Raw genomic sequence first — 20,872 nt, 5'->3', positions numbered from 1 at the left:
GAGCAGGCAGCATGAATTTCTGAGGTCGAAAATGTGGAATAGCAATGGATACAATTCCTCAGTACTGTACATATACATTTGTGCCAAACAAGATGGTGAGGGATCAGAAAAATCTGCAACACAAGTCACTAAGGAAGCAAAGATAGATTCTGCACACTATTACGCAAAGTGAAAGCCTTATAGAGACACAAAAGCTGTACACGACAAATTAAACTTAAGGAGAGCAAGCATCAAATGAATGTTTTTCTACCAAGTAAACAATATATCTTCAGTTAATTTGTTCTTTCTTTAAATATGCAAATGGATCAGACATCTTTGCAGCTACTTGATTCTCAAATGGAAAATCAACTTAACCAGCTCAACATAGGAAAGGCAAATGAACATAATAAAAGCAGTAGCAATTTAACATAGGGCCTGGAGCAACAAGGTCTTCAAAGTCACTGGAAACAGGCATACATCATTCCCATTTCTTGGAGGGGTCGTTTGGCAGAGTCATGTGCAACTATAGTCCTGGAAAAGCAGCACATTTTTTTCCTTGGAAAACAGCACATTTTTTCTAAGTGTGTGTTTAATATGTGAGAGAGCATCACAGATGTTCGACTAACTAGTGGCAGACACTAAAAGAGAAGCATGTAGATGTTTGCTGTAAGATTTCCGAGTATGGGCCTTCCAAGAAGAGGAAAGCACGTTACTTCTTCCCACAGACATTCAACAAAATGGCCATGACACAAAAAGATCACAGAAATCTGAGCTTGTATAAAGTGTTACCAACAGCCGTGCTTTGCATCCATCACCCATGAAAGGAACAGCGTAGGAGAGATGATAGTGATATCCAGTAACAGCCTCCATCAAACATTCTAAGGTAGATAGTACAGTATGTATTACGCAGAAGAAGAGGCAGAACACACTTTATAACCTACTGAGCTCACGGAGTTATCAAGAGCAATAAATCTGAATGTAGATGGTATTAAGACGGAATGGCTCCAGTTGCCACAACTGCCTGGCACTAATAAAAGAAAATAACCGAAGTTCAACTGTATATAATAAAAGAATGTCTTTAAAGTATTCACCAGCAATTTTGGAGTTCCTTATTTCACGAGCTAAACATAAAACTCCAACATTTAACCTAGAGAGTTCACACAAGATTTCATGCAATAATTTACTACTGTAAAGATCTGCTTCTACGAGGGCAGATCACATGTTACTCAGACTTTTGTTTTCAATTTATTATTTGTTGATACGACACAAAAAAGTACGCACAACTTTTGTACATAATCTGATTTAGAAATTTACCTCCCCTAGTGTTGTGAAGAGGGAGGGAGGGGCGATAGATTGGTTCGAGCAACATCATCTGCCAATTACGTACGAAATCTTCCACTGCTGAGTCACCCTCATATTGTTAGTGTATTAGAGTCTCCTTGTCCTCCAAAGACACAGAAAACTTAAGAGCCTTAAGACAAAGGTATAAACTGTAATGTGCCTTTGCCATCAAGGAGAATGACTTTTACTGCTTCATCACATTGTTTGCTGCAATATTTGAGTAACTTCACTCAAAAGGCAACAGTAATCTGCTGCAGTGATGGTGTGATGCACATGCCAAAAGCCAATATGTAGAACACCACACTTGTTAAAAAACACTGGCACAAACACCTTGCCACCTGACAATCTAGTCTTCGCTTTCACTTTGCTTGTCCCACTCATCCTCTGTCACTCTTTAAAAACTTGTTTGGACTCAACCGTGTAGTGAGGTACCCACATTTTATCACAGGTCACAATGAGGCTGGAACAAGTGTCTTTAGCTGCGAACATTTGAGGCTTTCACTAATTTGCATATGTCTCAGTTTCTGTTCAAATTTGTGGTGACCTATTTCCGTTGAAATGTTGGTTTGACAGCATCTGTAACTTAATCCAATCTTATTATAAAATTTGCATTCTATAAAATGTATGTCACCTTCACTGAAATCACTAATGGCATTAAGTTCTCAACTACAAAGTTCATGTACAGATGACAATCATGGCCCTCATTTTCAACTTATTTGTGGTCTTGCCAATCAAACACACAAGGCCTTGAAAGAGCCAACAACGAACTCTGCTTTCATTCTCTGTAAAATTTCTGTCAACTGAATGCCCTCAAGGGTATTAAATTTGGCAATGATCTGCTATGCAATCAAACCAAGAAGTAAGTAAGTAACATTTAGAGTTTTAACGTCCCATCGACAATGTGGTCATTACAAACGGAGCACAAGCTCTGATTATGGAAGGATAGGGAGGGAGGGAAGGAAGGAACGAACGAAGGAAGGAAATTGACTGTCCTTTTTTAATGGAATCACCCGGCATTTGCCTGGAACGACTTAGGGGAATCTGGATGGGCAGACCTCTTCAGCGCTGTGCTCTGTTAACTCAATGTCTTGTTTACATTTACTCCACTGTCATATGTATAGGGAGTTTATACTAATATTGAATTTACTTTTGCAGTGCAATAAGTACTCCGAACATTGCAGTACAAAATGTCTTAGAAAACCTTTGTAATTTTTCTTCACATACACAACTGATGCGCCTTTACACTGCTCACCACTCCAAGATCATACACTGTTCCGAGCTACTGCATTTCTCTTAAAACATTATACTCAGCAAATACAGCTGCTTTACAATGACTGGCATCCTGCAATTATTTGACAGTTAAAGAAAAACTTTCACCTTCTTTCTCACCTAGCATAACTAAAAACATACAAAAATATGTAGAGATTACAGCACACTCAGATTCTTCACAACGTTGCAATAATTCGACAACACTGCTGTGGCACCAGCAGGAGTATTATAAACACATTTTAATTATTTTGGCAAAAACAGAAAGGAAGATTAGGGTTTTTACACCCTGCTAATGATATGATTAACAGAGAGTGATCGGAAGACTGGGTAATTTCTTGTAATTAATAAGGAATGGTTTTAAACCTCCAATAGTCAATCATCAATGAACAGAATCTGTCTGGTAACTATGAAAGAAAGAACTATCTTGCATTCTTTAATTCTGGTACGTATCTTGACTAACGATCAACTGAGCTGCAGACTTTCCAGGCAAAGGAACTTTCATTCTTACACCACTACCATGAAAATTTTAAACCCACTGGACAGAAACTTTGTGTACCATTCAACTTAAGCAGTTGGGTTTTCAAACTGCCATATCTCTTAATTCTTTTTGTAAATGTGCCCAAGAAATAATACTCCATTTCTTAACAGTAAAAGCATTGTAAAGTAAATTACCTGTGACAAGTCAACAAAATGTTCAGCTTCTCTTGCTATTTTTGCTCTGAAAGTTGTCCCATCATCAGGACTCAAAGCATAGCAGTAGACTTCTACTTTAGATTTGTTATGTAATCCAGGAATGGACTGCATAAGATGTGATGTTGGATGGTTACCAAAATCAGAAGAAACATAACCGATGCGCAACCTAGCGTTTAACTCTTTAGGATACTTGTAAGGTGGTTTGTGTAAGACGTGAATCTGTAACAAAAAGTGGACAACAGGGGAAAAGTTAATGCAATTAGTATTTGTAGTTAGGTACTACAAATTTTCTGGCTAAATATTTGGCACAATAGAATTGTTGCACCTTACCTTTTCAAGACATAGATTGGCATGCCTGGCTGCTATAGCCTTACGGAATTCATGAGATAATGGATACAGCATTGAATGATGAGGATGAACTGACGGTAAACGATTTTTATCAAGTTGTTCTGCCACAATGCTCACAAGTTTTTTCATGCGAGCCTCATAGTCTGTCCAATCACATACTATTTGCAAACAATGTGCAAGATTACAATATGCATCTGGGAAATCAGGCTTCAATTTCAGAGCAGTCCGATATGACTGAATTGCTTCTGGTATGTTTCCTGAATCCTACGTGGGAGCAAAAAGAGAGATCATTCACATTAGAGTTTGTAAGATCTTAGTACATAATGACAATATTTAGCAATTCCCATTTACCAAGAATTTCTGAAAGTGAAGGAGTCTTTATTTCATAATGATTATCAATAGAAATGTAGCCAACCGCCCCCCCCCCCCCCCCCCCCACACACACACACACACAAAATAACAGTGAAATTGTAGAGAACTTTAGTGAATAATGTTTTCTCTCAATTACAAATAACTGCAATGAAAGATTTATAGAACGAGTGAACTATTATTAGTATTACCTTATGAATTGATGCCAGATTACTATGCGCATCAGCAAATGCTGGATTAATTTGTATGGCTCTTGTGTAACACTGTAGGGCACCTTGTATATCCTGCATTTCTTTCAATGTGTTGCCCATGTTACTATAGGCATCAGCAAAAGTTGGCTGGATCCTGTGTAAGCAGTTATATTAACAACACGTTTGAAGTAATCTGAAAGTGTTAATCTCAGACAATATTTAAGGACCTTTTTTTAATTATTATAATTACCTGATAGCTTCCTTATAATGCATAAGTGCTTCATTGAGTTTCCCTTGCTGTTGCAGAACAGATGCCAAATTTGAATGTGCAGCTGCAAACTCAGGAAACACCTCGAGGGCTTTCAAGTATAGTCTAGTAGCTTCTTCAATGTAGCCCTGCTCACGCTTGATGTTCGCCAAGTTGTTGAGTGAGTCGGCATGTGTGGGGCATAGCCGCAATGCTGTGTTGTAACAATCTTCTGCTTCCACAACCTATAAATTGAATAGGATAGATTTGTATTGTCGTCTTGGTAAAGGAATCACAAACCCATGTTCTGCAGATTATTGCTACGTATCAAGTATAGGTGACAGTCATTCACAAGCATTTTACTCATATTTTCAAGTGCCACTGAGTTAGTACTAAAATAATTAAGTTTGTCAGAACAATAATGGTCTGCATATCCTGACACCCAAGCAGGTTTTATTTAATAACCAATCACTACAAAAATGACAACTTCTGTAACTTCAGCTATGTTTTTTGGTACTTGTTATACTTTTTACTAGACATTTAAGCAACCAAAACGTTTTCATTCATCACTTTAAGGAAAAAAACAAACTACCATTGTAATGATTGGTTCTGTCAATAGTGATTGTTCTTATTGCTTATGTTGTGGGTAATGCTACAAGGGATGATCAGAAACTAAGGTTACAAAGCCCTGCAGTGAAACATGCACTTTTAATTTCATTGAAGCAATACTGAAAACTGATAGACCACCTTGTCAGAACAAGTCGTCAGCTTTCCGAATGCTCCTTCGAGTAGGGAAAAAGATGAAAGTCGCTTTGAGTGAGGTCTTGACTGTAGAGAGGATGTTCAACAATGTCTCAGCAGAACTGTTTCAACAGCACACCGATTTTCTAAGCTGCAAGAGTTCGCATATTATCATGACAGAAGCTGACACCCTTTTTAAGAATTCCTGGCCGTTTCCTCCAGACTGCTTCATGCAATCGTGCCAATGTCTTGCATTATCAACCAGCAGTCACTGTCTTCCCTCTTTGCAAAAAGCCCATGAGAATGGCACATATCCTGTCCCAAAACAATGTGACTGTCACCTTCCCGCAGATGGCATCTCCTTAAATTTCTTTGTCTTTGGAGAGGTGTGTTTTCACTTCACTGAAGACCACTTACTACTAGGGGTGCAGTCATGGATCAATGTTTTATCACCCATGACAATGTGGTGAAGAAAACTGTTCTCTTCTGTGGAGAACCATTGCAAAAGTTTTAGGCTTGCCCTCACATGCTTGTCCTAGTGCTCGTTGGTTAGATTTTGTGGAACACATCATGAAAAACTTATGTACTGCAAAATACTGTGAACAATAAGACAAATGCTTCCAAATGACATTCCAAATGCTACTGTCATCTGCTGTAATGTGATCCTCCTATTGTCCTGACTCAGCTCCTACATGCTGAGTTGTGTTTAAATCTTTTTGATACTGCACTGGGTCACTCACAGCAATAATCATCAGCAAGTTTTCTAGACGAGTTGTATACTTTTGATACCACTCTGCAACATGCTGACAAGACATTACAGTCTCTCTGTAAACCTTTACAAACTGCGGTGAATTTCACCTGTGGTTGCAATTTTTTTTAGCCCACAGAAATTTAATAACTGGTCAAAATGTTTCATAAGACCAGTTACCTAAACAAATCGCCGTTTGTGTTGACCTATAACCAGTGCTGTAGGTGATGAGTGGCTGAAACTCTGCACAATTGGCAACTGCATGTTTCTGAATAACTGCACACTAATTTCTCTGAAAGAGACGAAACTCCAGGAATATCATCTGTGTAACCTTAGTTCCTGGTGACACCTCACCTCATACATAGCTACTGAACATTCCCGGCTGTGTATTGTCTGTCAGGATTGTGGCTTGCAATCAGTTTCAAGATCAGTCTCTTATGCCATGCTAATAGCATTGCTTTGCAGTCTTCCAAGGAAGTATATGTAACAGTTCTTCACTTTACTTTTATTTCGTATTTTCTCAAGCATATTTCTATGCATGTTTGCCGTCACGTCTGCATTTCTTTTTAAATCAATTTATCTACGCAGTGCTTGTCTACAACTTGTGTAAATATGCAAAAACCTATTTTGTTGTTAAATCTGCTACAGTTCACAGCAGAAATGCCTGTTATAAACAATTGTCTCCACATTTCAGTGTCTCCATGACAACTGCCAAGAAGTGTTCAACACAAGTAAACAATCTGTACCACAAACAGCCAAAACATCGACACCCATGTCCCATTTAATTGATTTTTTATTGATTGTATTTTCTTTTAAATCTGACACGTTCTTGGAGGTGGAGTGCTTTTGCTGATCGCAACATCAAGGCTGGTGTGATGTGATGCAAAACCTTTCTCTACAGGTAAATTACAATATTTTGCATCTAACAAACACAGCTTAATTTTTGCACACAATTATGAAACATATATATCCAAATACAACAGTGTAAGTGGCCGGAACTATTCCTATAAATGTTCGTGGCACCCTCCATTGGTAAAGCTGAAGCTTCCACTCTCACAGGCATACGTTCAATTAGGTGCTGGAAGGTTTCTTGGGGAATGGCACTCCATTATTCATGGAGTGCTGCACTGAGGAGAGGTATTTATGTTGGTTGGTGAGGCCCGGCACGAAGTCACTGCTCCGAAACATCCCAAAGGTGTTCTAAAGGATCCAGGTCAAGAATCTGTGCACGTCAGTCCATTACAGGGATGTTGTTGTTGTGTACAAACTCCACCGCAGGCCGTGCATTAAGAACAGGTGCTCGATGATGCAATCACCATCCCTGAATTGTTCTTCAACAGTGGAAAGCAAGAAGGTGCTTGAAACATCAATGTAGGCCTGTGCTGTGATAGCGTCACGCAAAACAACAAGGGATGCAAGCCCCCCTCCATGAAAAACACGACCACACCGTAACACCACCACCTCCGAATTCTGCTGTTGGCACTACACCACTGGCAGATGACGTTCACTGGGCATTCACCATACCCACACCCTGCCATCGGATCGCCACAGTGTGTATCGTGATACGTCACTCGACACAATGTTTTTCCACTGTTCGGTTGTCCAGTGTTTACTGCTCCTTACACTAAGCGAGGCGTTGTTTGGCATTTACCAGCGTGATGTATGGCTTATGAGCAGCCACTCGACCATGAAATCAAAGTTTCCTCACCTCCCGGCTAACTGTCATAGTACTTGCAATGTATCCTGAAGCACTTTGGAATTCCTGTGTGATGGTCTGGATGGATGGATGTCTATTACACATTATGATCCTCTTCAACTGTCTGCAGTCTGTCAGTCAACAGACTAAGTCGGCCTGTACAGTTTTGTGCTGTACATGTCCCTTCATGTTTCCACTTCACTATCACAGAAACAGTGGACTTATTGTTGTTCGAGTGTGGAAATTTTGCATACAGATATGACACAAGTGACACCCAATCACCTGAACACGTTCGAAGTCCATAAATTCCGCAGAGTGCCCCATTCTGCTCTCTCATGATGTCTAATGACTACTGAGGTTCCTGATATGGAGTACCTGGCAGTGGTAACACAACGCACCTAATATGAAAAATTTATGTTTTTGGGGGTGTCCGGATACTTTTGATCACATAGTGTACAGTCATGGTTCTTTAGGTAATCAACATATGATGTTTTTGCAATTTGTGACAATGAAGTTTACTTTGGCTGCAAGACTCTTAAAAAATATGTCACTTTTTTGGTGACAAGGTGCTTTGAATATGAAAGCTTTTTCTTCAAACTATTTCTTTGGCTATAATCAACTTATTGCTTGTAAATTTCCCCTATTCTCAGAGTCCTGCTTGTCATAGGTAACTGCATTTGTAACTTATGGCTTTCAGAAGAATCTTGACCACTTGACAGCACATTATCAAAACCTTTACTTCGTAGATTATTTCATTCACAATACAAAGGGTTTTTCAAAATTTCAAGTCTAGCATAGACTGACAAATACTTCACTCACTGAGATAGTTTAAATATTTCGAATCAATGGCCAAATTATATGGAAGATACTAATTCTATTCAGAATTAGTTTGAAATAAAGAAAATGAGTCATTCTATGAAAGGTAAAGACATGCAATGGGACAGTGTGTGGGAACTAGAAGGGAGGGGTTGGATGGTCAATGTGATGAAAGTAACTGACTATGAACTATAATAAAACAAACCAAATTAAATACTAGATTAAATTACAAATGAATAATGGATGCAAAATGTAGAAGAAGTTGTAGAAACTTTAATGATTTAGAGGAAATTAATCCTTAAACGAAGATATGAACATTCATTACTTTGTGAAATCAAAGGAAACACCTATTAATTTAACCATGGATGAAAACAGAACACAAACGTGATATTTATTTGAGGCAGAGGTCACTGGAAACAGAGCACTAGCTCATATGGGAGGGGGGGGGGGGGGGGGGGGGGGGAGGACCAGAACGGCAGCAAATTTATCAAACGTGTCAAAAGACCCAACTTTTGTTGCAAGAAAACCACAAAATACCGAACTGTGGATGGGAGGGTGGAGATGTTAATCAAAAGCTAGTTCTTTAGCCAATATGTCACTTCACTTGGATCTCGTCTATAACTAAAGACCATTGCTATATTATGCAACACTTTACCACAATCTAAACACTACTGTAGACCTTTTTAAACTTTTGAGAGAAACACATTGAAGCAATGTGCTACATGACTGAAAATGGTTTGAAGCCTTTCACAGTTACATCCACAATAAGAAGAGATGTTAGATTAAAAAAAATTTTCCTTATTGGGCAGAACAACTAACAGAACAGTGAAGACCATCTTTACTTCAATATTTATTATTAATACCTCATCATTTTATTAAATTTTAATTAGTATGTGAACTATCAGCATGCCACTTCATAATTTATCAGTCAATGGATTAATACAAATTATTTCAGTGAGACAGCAGACAGGGAAAGGTAATTATTTACACATCATGCTTAGTATGCCAATATTACATTATTAATAATAATCAAAAGGAGAGAGAGAGAGAGAGAGAGAGAGAGAGAGAGAGAGAGAGAGAGAGAGAGAGAGAGAGAGAGAGAGAGAGAAATTTATGATCATGTTATCACTTCTTATCACTTCAGTGTCACCTGTCTCACCGACATGTCAATACTAATAGCACCAAATGAGACTGAAGTTAAAATTTCGATTATGGAAAAAAGGGTTTAAACCAAAGCATACCTGTCCTTTTTCCTTGAGAGCATTTGCCAAGTTACAGTAGGCATCAGGGAAATTAGGTTGTAGCTCAATTGCACGACGGTATGTGTCAATGGCGAGATCGATAAGCCTACAAACACAAAACAAAGGCTTACCATATATTCAAATCTTTTCATAAAAAATTACATAAATTAATGTACTACTCACCCTTGCTCATAATAAACACAAGCCAAATTCCCGTGCACAACAGCATTGTTAGGGCTGAGATTAAGGGCACGGAGATAGGCTGCTACCGCTCTGTTGACAGAAAAACTGGCATTCATTCCCCAGAACATAGTAAGTGTATAGAATCTATGTCTAAACAGTTTCTTATGATGAACTGAAGCATTTTAAAAAATCAAACTGTAACTGTAACTGAGACCTGTATGTGCCCCTTCTGCTTCATTATCCATATTCCTATCTGCATTAAACAAATCGGAACAAGGGATTGAAGACTATCAACTAATTCAACTACATCAAACTCTGCTGTTAAACATACAAATTTCCAGATAACTCTTTTCCCATCATGACATACTCATCACAATGCCTTAATCACAAAGACATACATGGAGCTGCCCAACTTTCTTATTGTAAAAAATGTTCATGGATACTGAAGGCTATTGGCAATGTCTGTATATCTACTACAAGTCACCCTACAGGTCACTGTTGTTTAGCTTCTTTGTTACATTACATTACATTGCAAGAAACTACTTACAATTTCTTTTGTTTAGTATATTGGCCTTTAACACAGTGACAGGTGCTGCTTTTACTGTAGTATTAACATGCAAATAAAACAATGAGTTCTTTACCCAGATAATGTTATACACTGCCATTTTATCTGATAGATTTTATCCTTAATCCAGAACTAGCTATCACTTGTAAACATTTCTTGATGTTGAATAGGACTTCTCTGAAGTTTTTTCATTTTTACACACTGTGGCTTTGGTCTTAATGTATAGTATCAATATGACAAAGTTGCAGGCACTTCTATTAAATGACAGTAACACAAATCCACCTGATCTAAGAACACCACTACAGACTGCAGTAAATATTTTTCATGAACACATTCACCTACAAAACGCACAGACCAACCCAACAGAAATACAGCAGGCAGCATCTATTCTGATGAGGTAAAAAAAATGGTTCAAAAGTTTACCATACAGAAGCATAAGAACAAGTGTCATGACAGTGTACTGCATTCTATAGTTGTATACCAATGGTCTTAATTAGCGGCATACTGCTAGGTGACAAAAGCTGCATATGATCTGAATGACATGAAAAGTACTAGCAAGTAGCACACTATGTATCATGTCTCCAACATTTTTTGTTCCTACCTGACACACAACTCGTCAAAGGCATATCAAAAGAAGAAGGTGAAAAAACAAAGCAAGATACTGAAAGCATGCATTGCATTCAAGCAAACATCAGTGCATTATTGGTCTTGCATAGCAGATTAGGAAAGCCATAACTAGTGAATTGTGTAACAATTTCTCTGAATTAATAACTTGTCAGTTACAGCAATTAGTCACAAAGAACTGATTAAGAACAATTTCCTGAACAGATAAACATGCTGACAAGTTTGCTATTACAGTCCATGCATATTAACCATTCATTTAACTACGGAAGTAACTCGAGCACGTTTTAATAATGCGGACCTCTTAAGGCAGCACTTGAGCCACGCAAAACAGCAGGTACCACCATGCTGCCTTGATGGCTGTTCCCAGTCGCCACTTGTTGAACCAGAGACTGGTCGGTTGTCCTTGGGTGGCAAGATGGTGATGATCGTATATACAATGATGCACTGATAGTCCATGGTGTGACCAGCATGACTTGTGCATAAAGACTTTTCCGCAATTTCCTTTCGAATTCACAAGCACCTTTTCAAATATATTAAATGTTAAACTTTATATTATCTTGTAAACACAGTTTCTTCTTCACAGATGTTTCACTCCTCAGTTCCCAACATGATTCCACAACTACAATTACCTTTCTAAGGATTAAATCCACGTAAATTTTATTGAGCAGCGAAAGTGACAGACTGGAAACACTGTGTTGTTCATGTTTTCTTTTACTGTGAAACACTTGTCACTTCACCGAACTGTCCCAACACATTTTAAAAATCAATTTAATTGTGTGGCTTTGCTCCACAGTTATAAGCTGGGGAAACATGCCTGTTATGCCCACAATTTATATTTAAAAATTGCAGAACCACATTTTGACAGGCTTCACCATTAGAAAGACGAACATTCTTTTCTTGGATAAGAATGGCACTTTAATAGAAGGTGGTGTATAGAATGTACAGGAAAGTATTGTTTTAGCAAATCATTCACATGCTGTCTGCAGCAATCCTCTTCTAAGATGTGGCCTACTGAAATAAGCCAACTTATACGTGCAGTTTGTTGCTGTTTATACTCGGCCTCCTACGCCACGAAAAACCACTATCAGCAACAGCTACAAAAATTTCAAAAGAAATATAAACTGGTTTACAGCTACATTATAAGAGTACTAGTCTGCCCTGAAGAATACTGAAAGTTTACTAGTTTTCACTAACTACTTAGTATCTCAAGAAACTACAGACCAAGAAAATTTACCCTGTTGTTCAACAACAAAACAACAACAACGCTGCCTTCACTGGAAATGAAACTGTAGTTAATGACCCATGGGCACGCGCGGGCAGGCGCCCGTGCGCACACGCACACACACACATAAAATATCTTTCATTGGTAATCATATGCCATGGATGTTATCAGTCAAACAGTTTGAAAGACATTTTACTACATCATCGATTAAAATTCACTATAGCCAGGCTTTTACAATCCAAGTGTAGTATTAACAAATGTATGGAAGGCAGCATGGCTAGTTTCTTATTTACCATGACTAAAATATACTGCAAGAAGGAACCATTGCTACAGATACATCACTTCCTGCAATCAGTAATGCATTAACAACAGCAACCCATCACTAACTTATCATAAATGGTTCCTGTTATTACTGCACTTCCTACCTAAAGAGGAGATTCAGCTGGGTCTCTGGACAGTTTTATGGACACTGTACTCAGAAGAGGCACGATGATTACTGCTATTTAAGTTTAACACTTTCACTATGCTCTTTGCTGTTTTGAAGCATTGGGAGAATATTATATTGACTAATGTTGTATGGTAATATACTGTACATCTCATAATCCACAATACCATTTCTTCCTCTTGCCAGAGACTGCCAGTTACATTCTCGATATAAAGTATCTCTATGTACACTGATCAGTTAAGTGTTTTACACATTAAATTGTGTCAATATACATGCACATTGAGGATCTAAATATAACTTTTCCCCACATACCTTGACACTGTTTCTCAAAATTTTGCTAATATATTGAGATTAAAGAGCCCTGATTGTATTTAGCTTGTTTCTAAACTTAATATCTTAAAAAAACTTCCAAATTAAATTTATAACAACTTCTAAAGACACAGTGCATGTAACAGGTGACTACAGAATACTCTCCAGACAGAAGGAGAAACTAATTTGACAGCTAGATTCCACATAGAAACCAACTCATCAATTATGAAAATCCATCTCCCACCACTTTTTGGTAAAACCTGCACTTTAACACAGTTGTAAAAATATAAAGATACTGAATCAAAAGTGTGTTCTGATACACTGTAACAATAACTATGAACAACTGCACATAATTAAGTCCACTGTCCTGTGTACTATGTGTACATAATAGAAACTGTAGTATGTTGGCTAGTATCTTTCATCTTAATCTGGATACCTGCAGTTCAGAAATCTTATTATGTAACGAGATTGAGGTCAACCTCAACAGATAGAAAATGCACTTTCAGAACAGACTGAACCCCTAATGAAGAAGCATTTGCATCTTCAACTAATATACAAGTGCAATTGTCCAAATTACTAGACTATTTACACACACACAAGTAAAAAAATTAATTGCTTGTGAACTGTTTGTAAAAAAAAAGAAGAAGAAATAAGTGTGACTTCTCTTATTTCTGTAAACACAAATTTAATGCATCACAACATTTTACCTCCAAGAAAGTTTAAATGGCAAAGATGAATCATTAGAATGCGAGCCAAATATTCAGTGCTATACCAAAAATTGACCAGATAATAGGAATTTCTCCACATCTGCTGAAGTTAATGTAGACAATTAACCAAGTTGTATGTGATTAAGAAAGGACTTCTACATCTCTTAATTACAATAGACCACCACCTGACAAGCTGAATGTGGGATGGGAGAACTTAGAGAACCTACAAGAAAGGAAGAAAATTAAGTCAACAGTTTGAGACATGCTATCGACCAATTTGATTTCTAATGCTAGTAAAGCTAACTCAATTTCAGGCTCTAGAGAAAACAATCTGGAGATATTAGTAAAGACACATAAACCTTATGACCCATGCATGAAGAAATTGCTGTAATCATATCTGCATTCCAGTAAAATGTATGTTGTTATTGTCAAGTTCACAATTGTTTTCATTTGCCATAAAAAACAAAAACCTATATTTACTCATGCCTTATCAAGGATTCATTAGTAAGCTCGTGTCAGGGATATCTCAATGAATCACACTGAGATATTTATCAGATATTTAAAAAAGAAATGTCACTAGACCTAACAAATGCTGTCATGTATATTACAACAGAAGTATCTTACATTCCAACTGTATCCTTTATAGCACAGAATGTCTGCAGTTACATGAACTAAAGCCCGAGGCCTATACTGAGTATTAAAATTTATGAAGCATCTCACTGCCAAGTGCATAGGTCAGGTGAATTTCTTTTCAAATTAAGGAAGAGAAATTATCTTTGGTAACTCCCTTCATCACATGTGGAAACAATGTGAGATTATGAACAGAAAACAACCTGTGCTTCTCAGGCTCCTCAGGTCTTCCATGAGCACAGTACTTCACTAAGCCTGATGTGAATTCATACCAGGTGCGCACACACTAAGCACAGACTGGGGAATAAATGACCCAGGATGTTACCAAACTGCTAAATGATGCTGTTTTCAGTCCTTTCATGTAAACTGACAATTCTGTAAACCTGATCAACATGGAAAGTTGTAGCCTGCAACCATAAGCAAAATAAAAACAAACAACATTAATGTCTAACTGTATCACTGTAAAACAGTTCGCCTGTCTGATACGATACATGTAACAGGTGTCAATAATACGTGACAAATGCAGTAATGGATAAACCCATCTTAGACGACTTATTACTGTTTAAATATACGTTTAAGTAGTTTATTTACTGTCTGACATGATCAAATATTATAACCGTTTACCAAGAAGAAGTGTTGTTTGCGGGAGTACGATTAAACACTCCGCTTCTTCTGTGTCTTTACTCATATACGAAACGCACCGTATGTTTATCAAATGCTTCGAATCTAGCGCCAGTACTAAACAGAAACCTGGAATCAGGCAAACCGTGCTAATGCAATCTCACTGAAGTTTACCGGTGAACCAAAAACTGCAAGAGAAAACGGTGCACGAAGCGTACAACGACGCGTCCTGCGCCAGTGCTCGGCGGCGACTGAGTGATTGGGCGAGTGGGAGCGGCAGCAGCGCCCGTGACGTCTCCACCAACCCACGTGGGCCACGCCCCCATAGGTCATATCCTGCACGGCGTGGGTCATACCGTGGCCGGTACATGACCCCGTCCGGAAACGAAATTACGACTGCGCCTGCGTATGCATTTAACTGTCTGCAACGTTCAATTAAGCGGCCAGTACTATCATAAGCTGCTCGAGCTGAATAAGTATCACAAAACTTGTTAAAAGAAATGGGTTATATACTGTAATCAGTTACGTACATCTTTCAAGAACCCCCCAATGCGTCAACGAAACAATCCTAAAGAGGAGTAAGTTTTGTATTAAAGTTGTACGAACGAAGATTACGTTGTTGGGATTTTTTCTGAATTCCACACTGATAATACGTGACGACAAGCAGAAAGGCCAAAATCTTCGGCAGCAACGTAAAATTCACCAAGAAAGGAAACCTAAACGGGCTGACCTACAAAAACAGACGTGGTCATTTCCTTGGGATTGCATGGGCTCCACGGCCAAAAACGTTGCGCGAGCACATTCAGGTGCTATAAATAATTTTCTAACGAAACAGAGCTCGTGCTTTGCTATAAAATGCTATACCACTTACGAAATCGTGAATCCCGTACATGGAAAGATTTATCAAATAGTTCCACCACGCCTACAGCTATACAGGGTGTACATGATGTCCGGGAACACTTTATTTATTGCACAAGAACCAAACATCATACATGCGTCACCCCCCCCCCCCCCCCACCCATGTATACCGCCACAGCGTAGTTTGGTAAATTGCCGATAGTCAGCGCTAGTCGCAAACACGGAGCTGCCGCATTGATGGATTGGCCGTGCTACAGGAAGGGACATGTGGTTCATGAAATGGCCTCCCAGATCACCAAATCTCAATTCGTATGACTTTTCTGTGGGGGGGGCATATTAAAGATGTGGTGTATGTACCGCCTCTACCACGAGATGTAGCAGAGCTCCGGGTGAGAATACGGGAAGCGACTGCCACAGTTGACGTTGCCATGATGGAACGGGTATGGCAAGAATTCGATTACAGTATTGACTTCTGCCGGGTCACTCATGGTTCGCATATCGAATGTTTGGAAAGACTTTCAGAGTTTCTCTTCAAAATTCAATATGTATGATACCTATACAATGTTAAGTTCTTGTGTAATAAATAATTGAAAGTGTTCCCCACCTTTATGTACACCCTGTATTTGAGACCAAGGGTGACTTGATTGAACCCAGTGGCGAATCGCAAGAATACAGGAAAGGGGAGATTACAGTATAACGTAAGAGCTGTTGCTCTTGATTTCCTTTAACAACATCCCACTTGTATTGGGGGAGTGGCAAAAAGGGTAAGTACCTGAAGACAACATACAAAATCGGAAATAGGAATGCAAATTGACAAAATGTCACACAAACCACAGAGCGACATTACTGTGCTTTTCTGCAAAGTCCCATGAAATAGTTTCTGTTAAACCGACCGCAACACAGAACTAAGATTTCACATTCAGCAACAAACTGAAGATCTGGTCGCGAGTAATGGGCGCAGCTTGCAAATGTCGTGACCGATGCTCTAACGATCGATCTGTTGTAATCGGCCGTCGGAAAATGCGTCACAGCCTGACAGGGTGGTTATGGAATGCTGCAGGCACAGCTGCTACTCGTCGTTGCTCAATTTAAAACATTTCAGCTGCACTCTTAAAGCCGAGACGCGGCCGATTTTGCGATTGGTCCCTTTGGTTGACGTCAGCTACGAAATACAATGCCTAATTTAGTAACTGCTGCTTTACACGTCTGTTAAGTTCCGAGTCCAGAGCTTTATTCCCTCCCAAAAGTACTTTTCAAATATGAACTTACTTCCATTAACAACATTTCCTATTGTGGGGGAAGGTATCACAATTACATTCAAAAATTATATAACCATGATCAATATGAACTACACAAATACATGGGATGTGAAGATACAGTTCATAAAAACATGTTTCCCGTCCTAAAACAGTTAAGACAATGAAGCATTCTCTCGTAACGTCACGATTCTGGTGAAAAACTGTAAATCCGTAACTTCTACCACTCTGTTACATACAGAGCCCATCACAGCGTCACGGCACGAACTTGCCAGACAACGATGGCGTTTGGCGTTAAGATTTTATGTACATTTGCAGTACGTGTATAATTCTTACCGAGAACTTCGAGCTTTCTACAAATGGGGCAAAGGACACACAAAATTTAACAGCTTTACTGTTCAAATTGGACATACGTATATTAGTTTTGAAAATAGTTTACAGAAATAGTGTTCTGTAACGCGTGTTCAATCCGTAAGGTGCGATTTTACGAGCAAGTCCAGTGTATCAGTGGGCATCTGGCACACGAACAAAATTTGCTAGCCGCAGCTGCTCCCGGTGGCGTAACCTTTGGCATGCATCACTATCATACGCCACCGGTGGCACTACAATCATAGCGACTCAGCCAAAATATTAGCATTCCAACGAACTGTTAATAGATCAGGTGATAAGAAGTGAAGAGAGAATAATAATAACGCACGCCTCTGCACACGGAGCAAGTCACCTCCATGCGTGTTAAAAATTTACTTCGTATAAAACATCCTCTCCTGTCAAAATACTTTTACTAATCGTTCAAGGTTTACTCTTGTTAATCTACATTACGATTTTATGAGTTTCCCAAAAATTAATTCGCGGCAGATATCTTGAAAAAGCACAGCAGTCGAAAAGATGCAAACGCGTCAAAGTTAGCAGATTTTATAGAATTTTTATAAATGAGACAAAAAAACAAACAAAGCAAGTAAAAGAGCACAGAATACAAAAAGAAAAATTCGGGAGGGCGGGCAAAGTCCAACGGCTGGAACTGGCAAGTCCACAGGGCTGTCTCTAAACTGGGACGAAATTAGATGCGCCACATCGTACATCAAAGTGCCCGCGAAGTCTGTAGTTCCAGGAAACGCAACACCTGCTCCTGCTACCGCTGCCAACAAACTGAGGTCACGTTTCCACTTTTTTGTTTGTGCAGTTAACTACATCCGTTGATTGGAAACAATGACGCACCGCAAGGACCATATATATATATATATATATATATATATATATATATATATATATATATATAATATTTCGCCTTGGAAAATCCGTGCCCAAGTAATTAACGTATTTTGAGTCAGTCCCATGGCACACCGGGGAACCACAGATGGAACATTTAAGAATAAAGTCAACGCTGTCGACAGAGATAAAAGGAATTTATTATCCCAATAGCGATCACCCGAAAGGCTGGTTAACCGAAGGCGTTCCAGTTGGCAAATTCAAATTGGCGCACGCGCACCACCTAGAAGTTCCGCTAGTTATGAGCTGGCCGTAAAAATGTGATTTAGTCTAGTTTGAAATTCTGGGCGATAACACTTTTTTTCAAGCATAAAGAAAAAACAAAAGTTATCTTCCACCAAACAAGGTGAGGTAAAATTTCACTCGTCAAAATTTATTGAGATAATTGAGGCTGAAAGAGAAAATGATTATACCAGAACTTTTTAGTTGGTGTTTCAATATTTTATACTCTACTGGAACTTTGATTTTAAAGAATTAAAAAGCATCCCTCCAAACTGAAGTGTATTTGGTGAACAACAACTTAGGAGGAGTAATTTTCTGGCTTTTATGTTCATCCATTCTAATGTCCCATAACGTCGGCAATGATTTGTAGTTTCGGTGCATGAATGGAATCTCTTCCTGTTTTGGACTCATTTAAAGCGTCGACACTGTACATTAACGAAGCATGCAAGCAACTCACAAGTATATTGCCAATACTGACCACAAACAGCACAATACTGCTCGGAAGCGCCAAACGCATGAAACTTTTTTCTTCTTCTTCCAATACTACTGCGCAACCTCTCAAGCCAATCTACACATGTCCTATCGAAACATGGGCAGTAACATTTACCTCCCTGTGAACTTCCGCTTGTGATGGACTGTGCCCTTTCTCCAATTGAAGGGCACACATTCAGAATTACATGAAATGTAATGACAATATCAAATGCTGAAGAACGATGAAATAATTTGCCAGAGTCATCGACTATCATGACCCAACGAAAGTCTAGCAACAACGACGTGCTGAAAATGGATCAACCCTTGAGACGACTATAATAAAATGATTATAAAAAGCTGAGAATGATATCTTTAAAACGTTTGAGAGAACTAGCAAAATAGTAAAAAATGAGTCTACTACTAAAAAACAACAAATTTTGGTCTTCTTTTCGTACACTATTGTACTTTAATACCCATTTTGAATTTTTCAACCTTGGCTACTTGGTCAGTTCTTTGCTGTTTACAAGGCTTGTAATACGAAATAATATACGAACTGTTTTGTATTTCGTGTTTCTTATTTCTATGAAAGCCAGTAAATCGTGTTTTCGTAAATGATAGCAATCCGAAAAAATTGTTTTTAATTATCAATGTTCTAATGTAATAGCTCCCTGATAAAAATGGTATCGTAACAGGCGATGACGAGTCAGTGAGGTCAGGGCTAGACGTACCATCAACGTCGAGGTCACTACAGCCAGAGCAATAGATGAGTTACTAGTGAAAACCATGAACTATATTTAGTTAGTATAACAGGCTGGAGACTGATTCATTCTCCTCCAGCAAGCAAGACCAATTTTTTGGCCATTGTGGTAACTATTAGCTCCTGTACTTTGTACTAATGGCTGTAAATACTGACCCCCCCCGACAAGTCAAGTAATGCACTATATGTGAACTCGTTGAATTCTAGTTCAGTTCTACTAAATTAGATGGTATCTCCGTTCTAGTTGGCACAGACATTTTACGAGGGGAATCCCAAAAGCAAGTCTCCTATTTTTTTATAAGTACATAGACCTGTTTCTTTGTACAATAGTTTACATCAGTTTACAGCTTGAACATTATCTATTTTTCGACATAATCACCATTTCTATCGATGCATTTTTGTAGACGCTGTGCAAGTTTTTGTATGCCCTTGTCATACCAGCACGTCGCCATGCTGTTCAGAAAGTTATGAACCTCTACTTTCACCTCGTCGTGGAACTGAATCGCTTTCCGGCCAAATGATCTTTTAACCTAGGGAACATGTGATAGCAACTGGGCGCTAAGTCAGGACTAAAGGGTGAGTGGGTGATTATGTTCCACTGAAACCGTTGCAGGAGAGCAACGGGTGGGCGAGCGTTGACATGGAGAATGTGTGCGCCTTTGCTCATCATTCCTCTTCTCCGGTTCAGAATTGCCCGTTTGAGTTTTTTCAGTCTCACAGTACCTGTCAGCGTTAATTGTGGTCCCAGCGATTCAGGTCCGACGACGAGTTGAAAGAAGAGGTTCATAAGTTTGTGAACAGCATGGCGGCAAGCTGGTATGAGATGGGCGTACAAAAACTGCCACCGCGTCTACAAAAATGCATCGGAAGAAATGGTGATTACGTCGAAAAATAGCTAAATGTTCAAGCTGTAAACTGATGTAAACCATTGTAGAAATAAGCAGGTCAATATACTTTTAAAAAATAGAAAACCTTACTTTTGGGATTACCCTCTTAATCAAAAGTTTGCAGCCATGAAAACATAATTATTCCTTGAACAACAAGAGCACTAATCAAT

The 20,872-nt window shown here is 38.7% G+C and overlaps 1 protein-coding gene across 2 annotated transcripts in view; it reads right to left on the bottom strand.

Annotated features, from left to right (window-relative positions):
- LOC124710894 (UDP-N-acetylglucosamine--peptide N-acetylglucosaminyltransferase 110 kDa subunit) overlaps positions 1-20,872 on the bottom strand; it is a 150,242-nt gene that overhangs the window by 13,917 nt on the left and 115,453 nt on the right. The window contains exons 1-8 of one of the 2 annotated variants that reach the window (XM_047240962.1): positions 14,989-15,205; positions 11,350-12,145; positions 9,863-9,952; positions 9,680-9,785; positions 4,441-4,682; positions 4,191-4,344; positions 3,613-3,894; positions 3,262-3,501 (exon numbers count right to left, since the gene is read on the bottom strand). In XM_047240962.1, the coding sequence (XP_047096918.1) occupies positions 3,262-3,501; positions 3,613-3,894; positions 4,191-4,344; positions 4,441-4,682; positions 9,680-9,785; positions 9,863-9,952; positions 11,350-11,507 (1,272 nt within the window). In that variant the 5' untranslated portion in view covers positions 11,508-12,145; positions 14,989-15,205. Of the gene's footprint in view, positions 1-3,261; positions 3,502-3,612; positions 3,895-4,190; positions 4,345-4,440; positions 4,683-9,679; positions 9,786-9,862; positions 9,953-11,349; positions 12,146-14,988; positions 15,206-20,872 lie in introns of those variants that run through there. The other variant, XM_047240961.1, reaches the window with a different exon arrangement.

This window comes from Schistocerca piceifrons, chromosome 1, assembly GCF_021461385.2.
Source record: "Schistocerca piceifrons isolate TAMUIC-IGC-003096 chromosome 1, iqSchPice1.1, whole genome shotgun sequence".
NCBI lineage: Eukaryota > Metazoa > Arthropoda > Insecta > Orthoptera > Acrididae > Schistocerca > Schistocerca piceifrons.
This window is presented reverse-complemented; position numbering and strand designations above follow the sequence as displayed.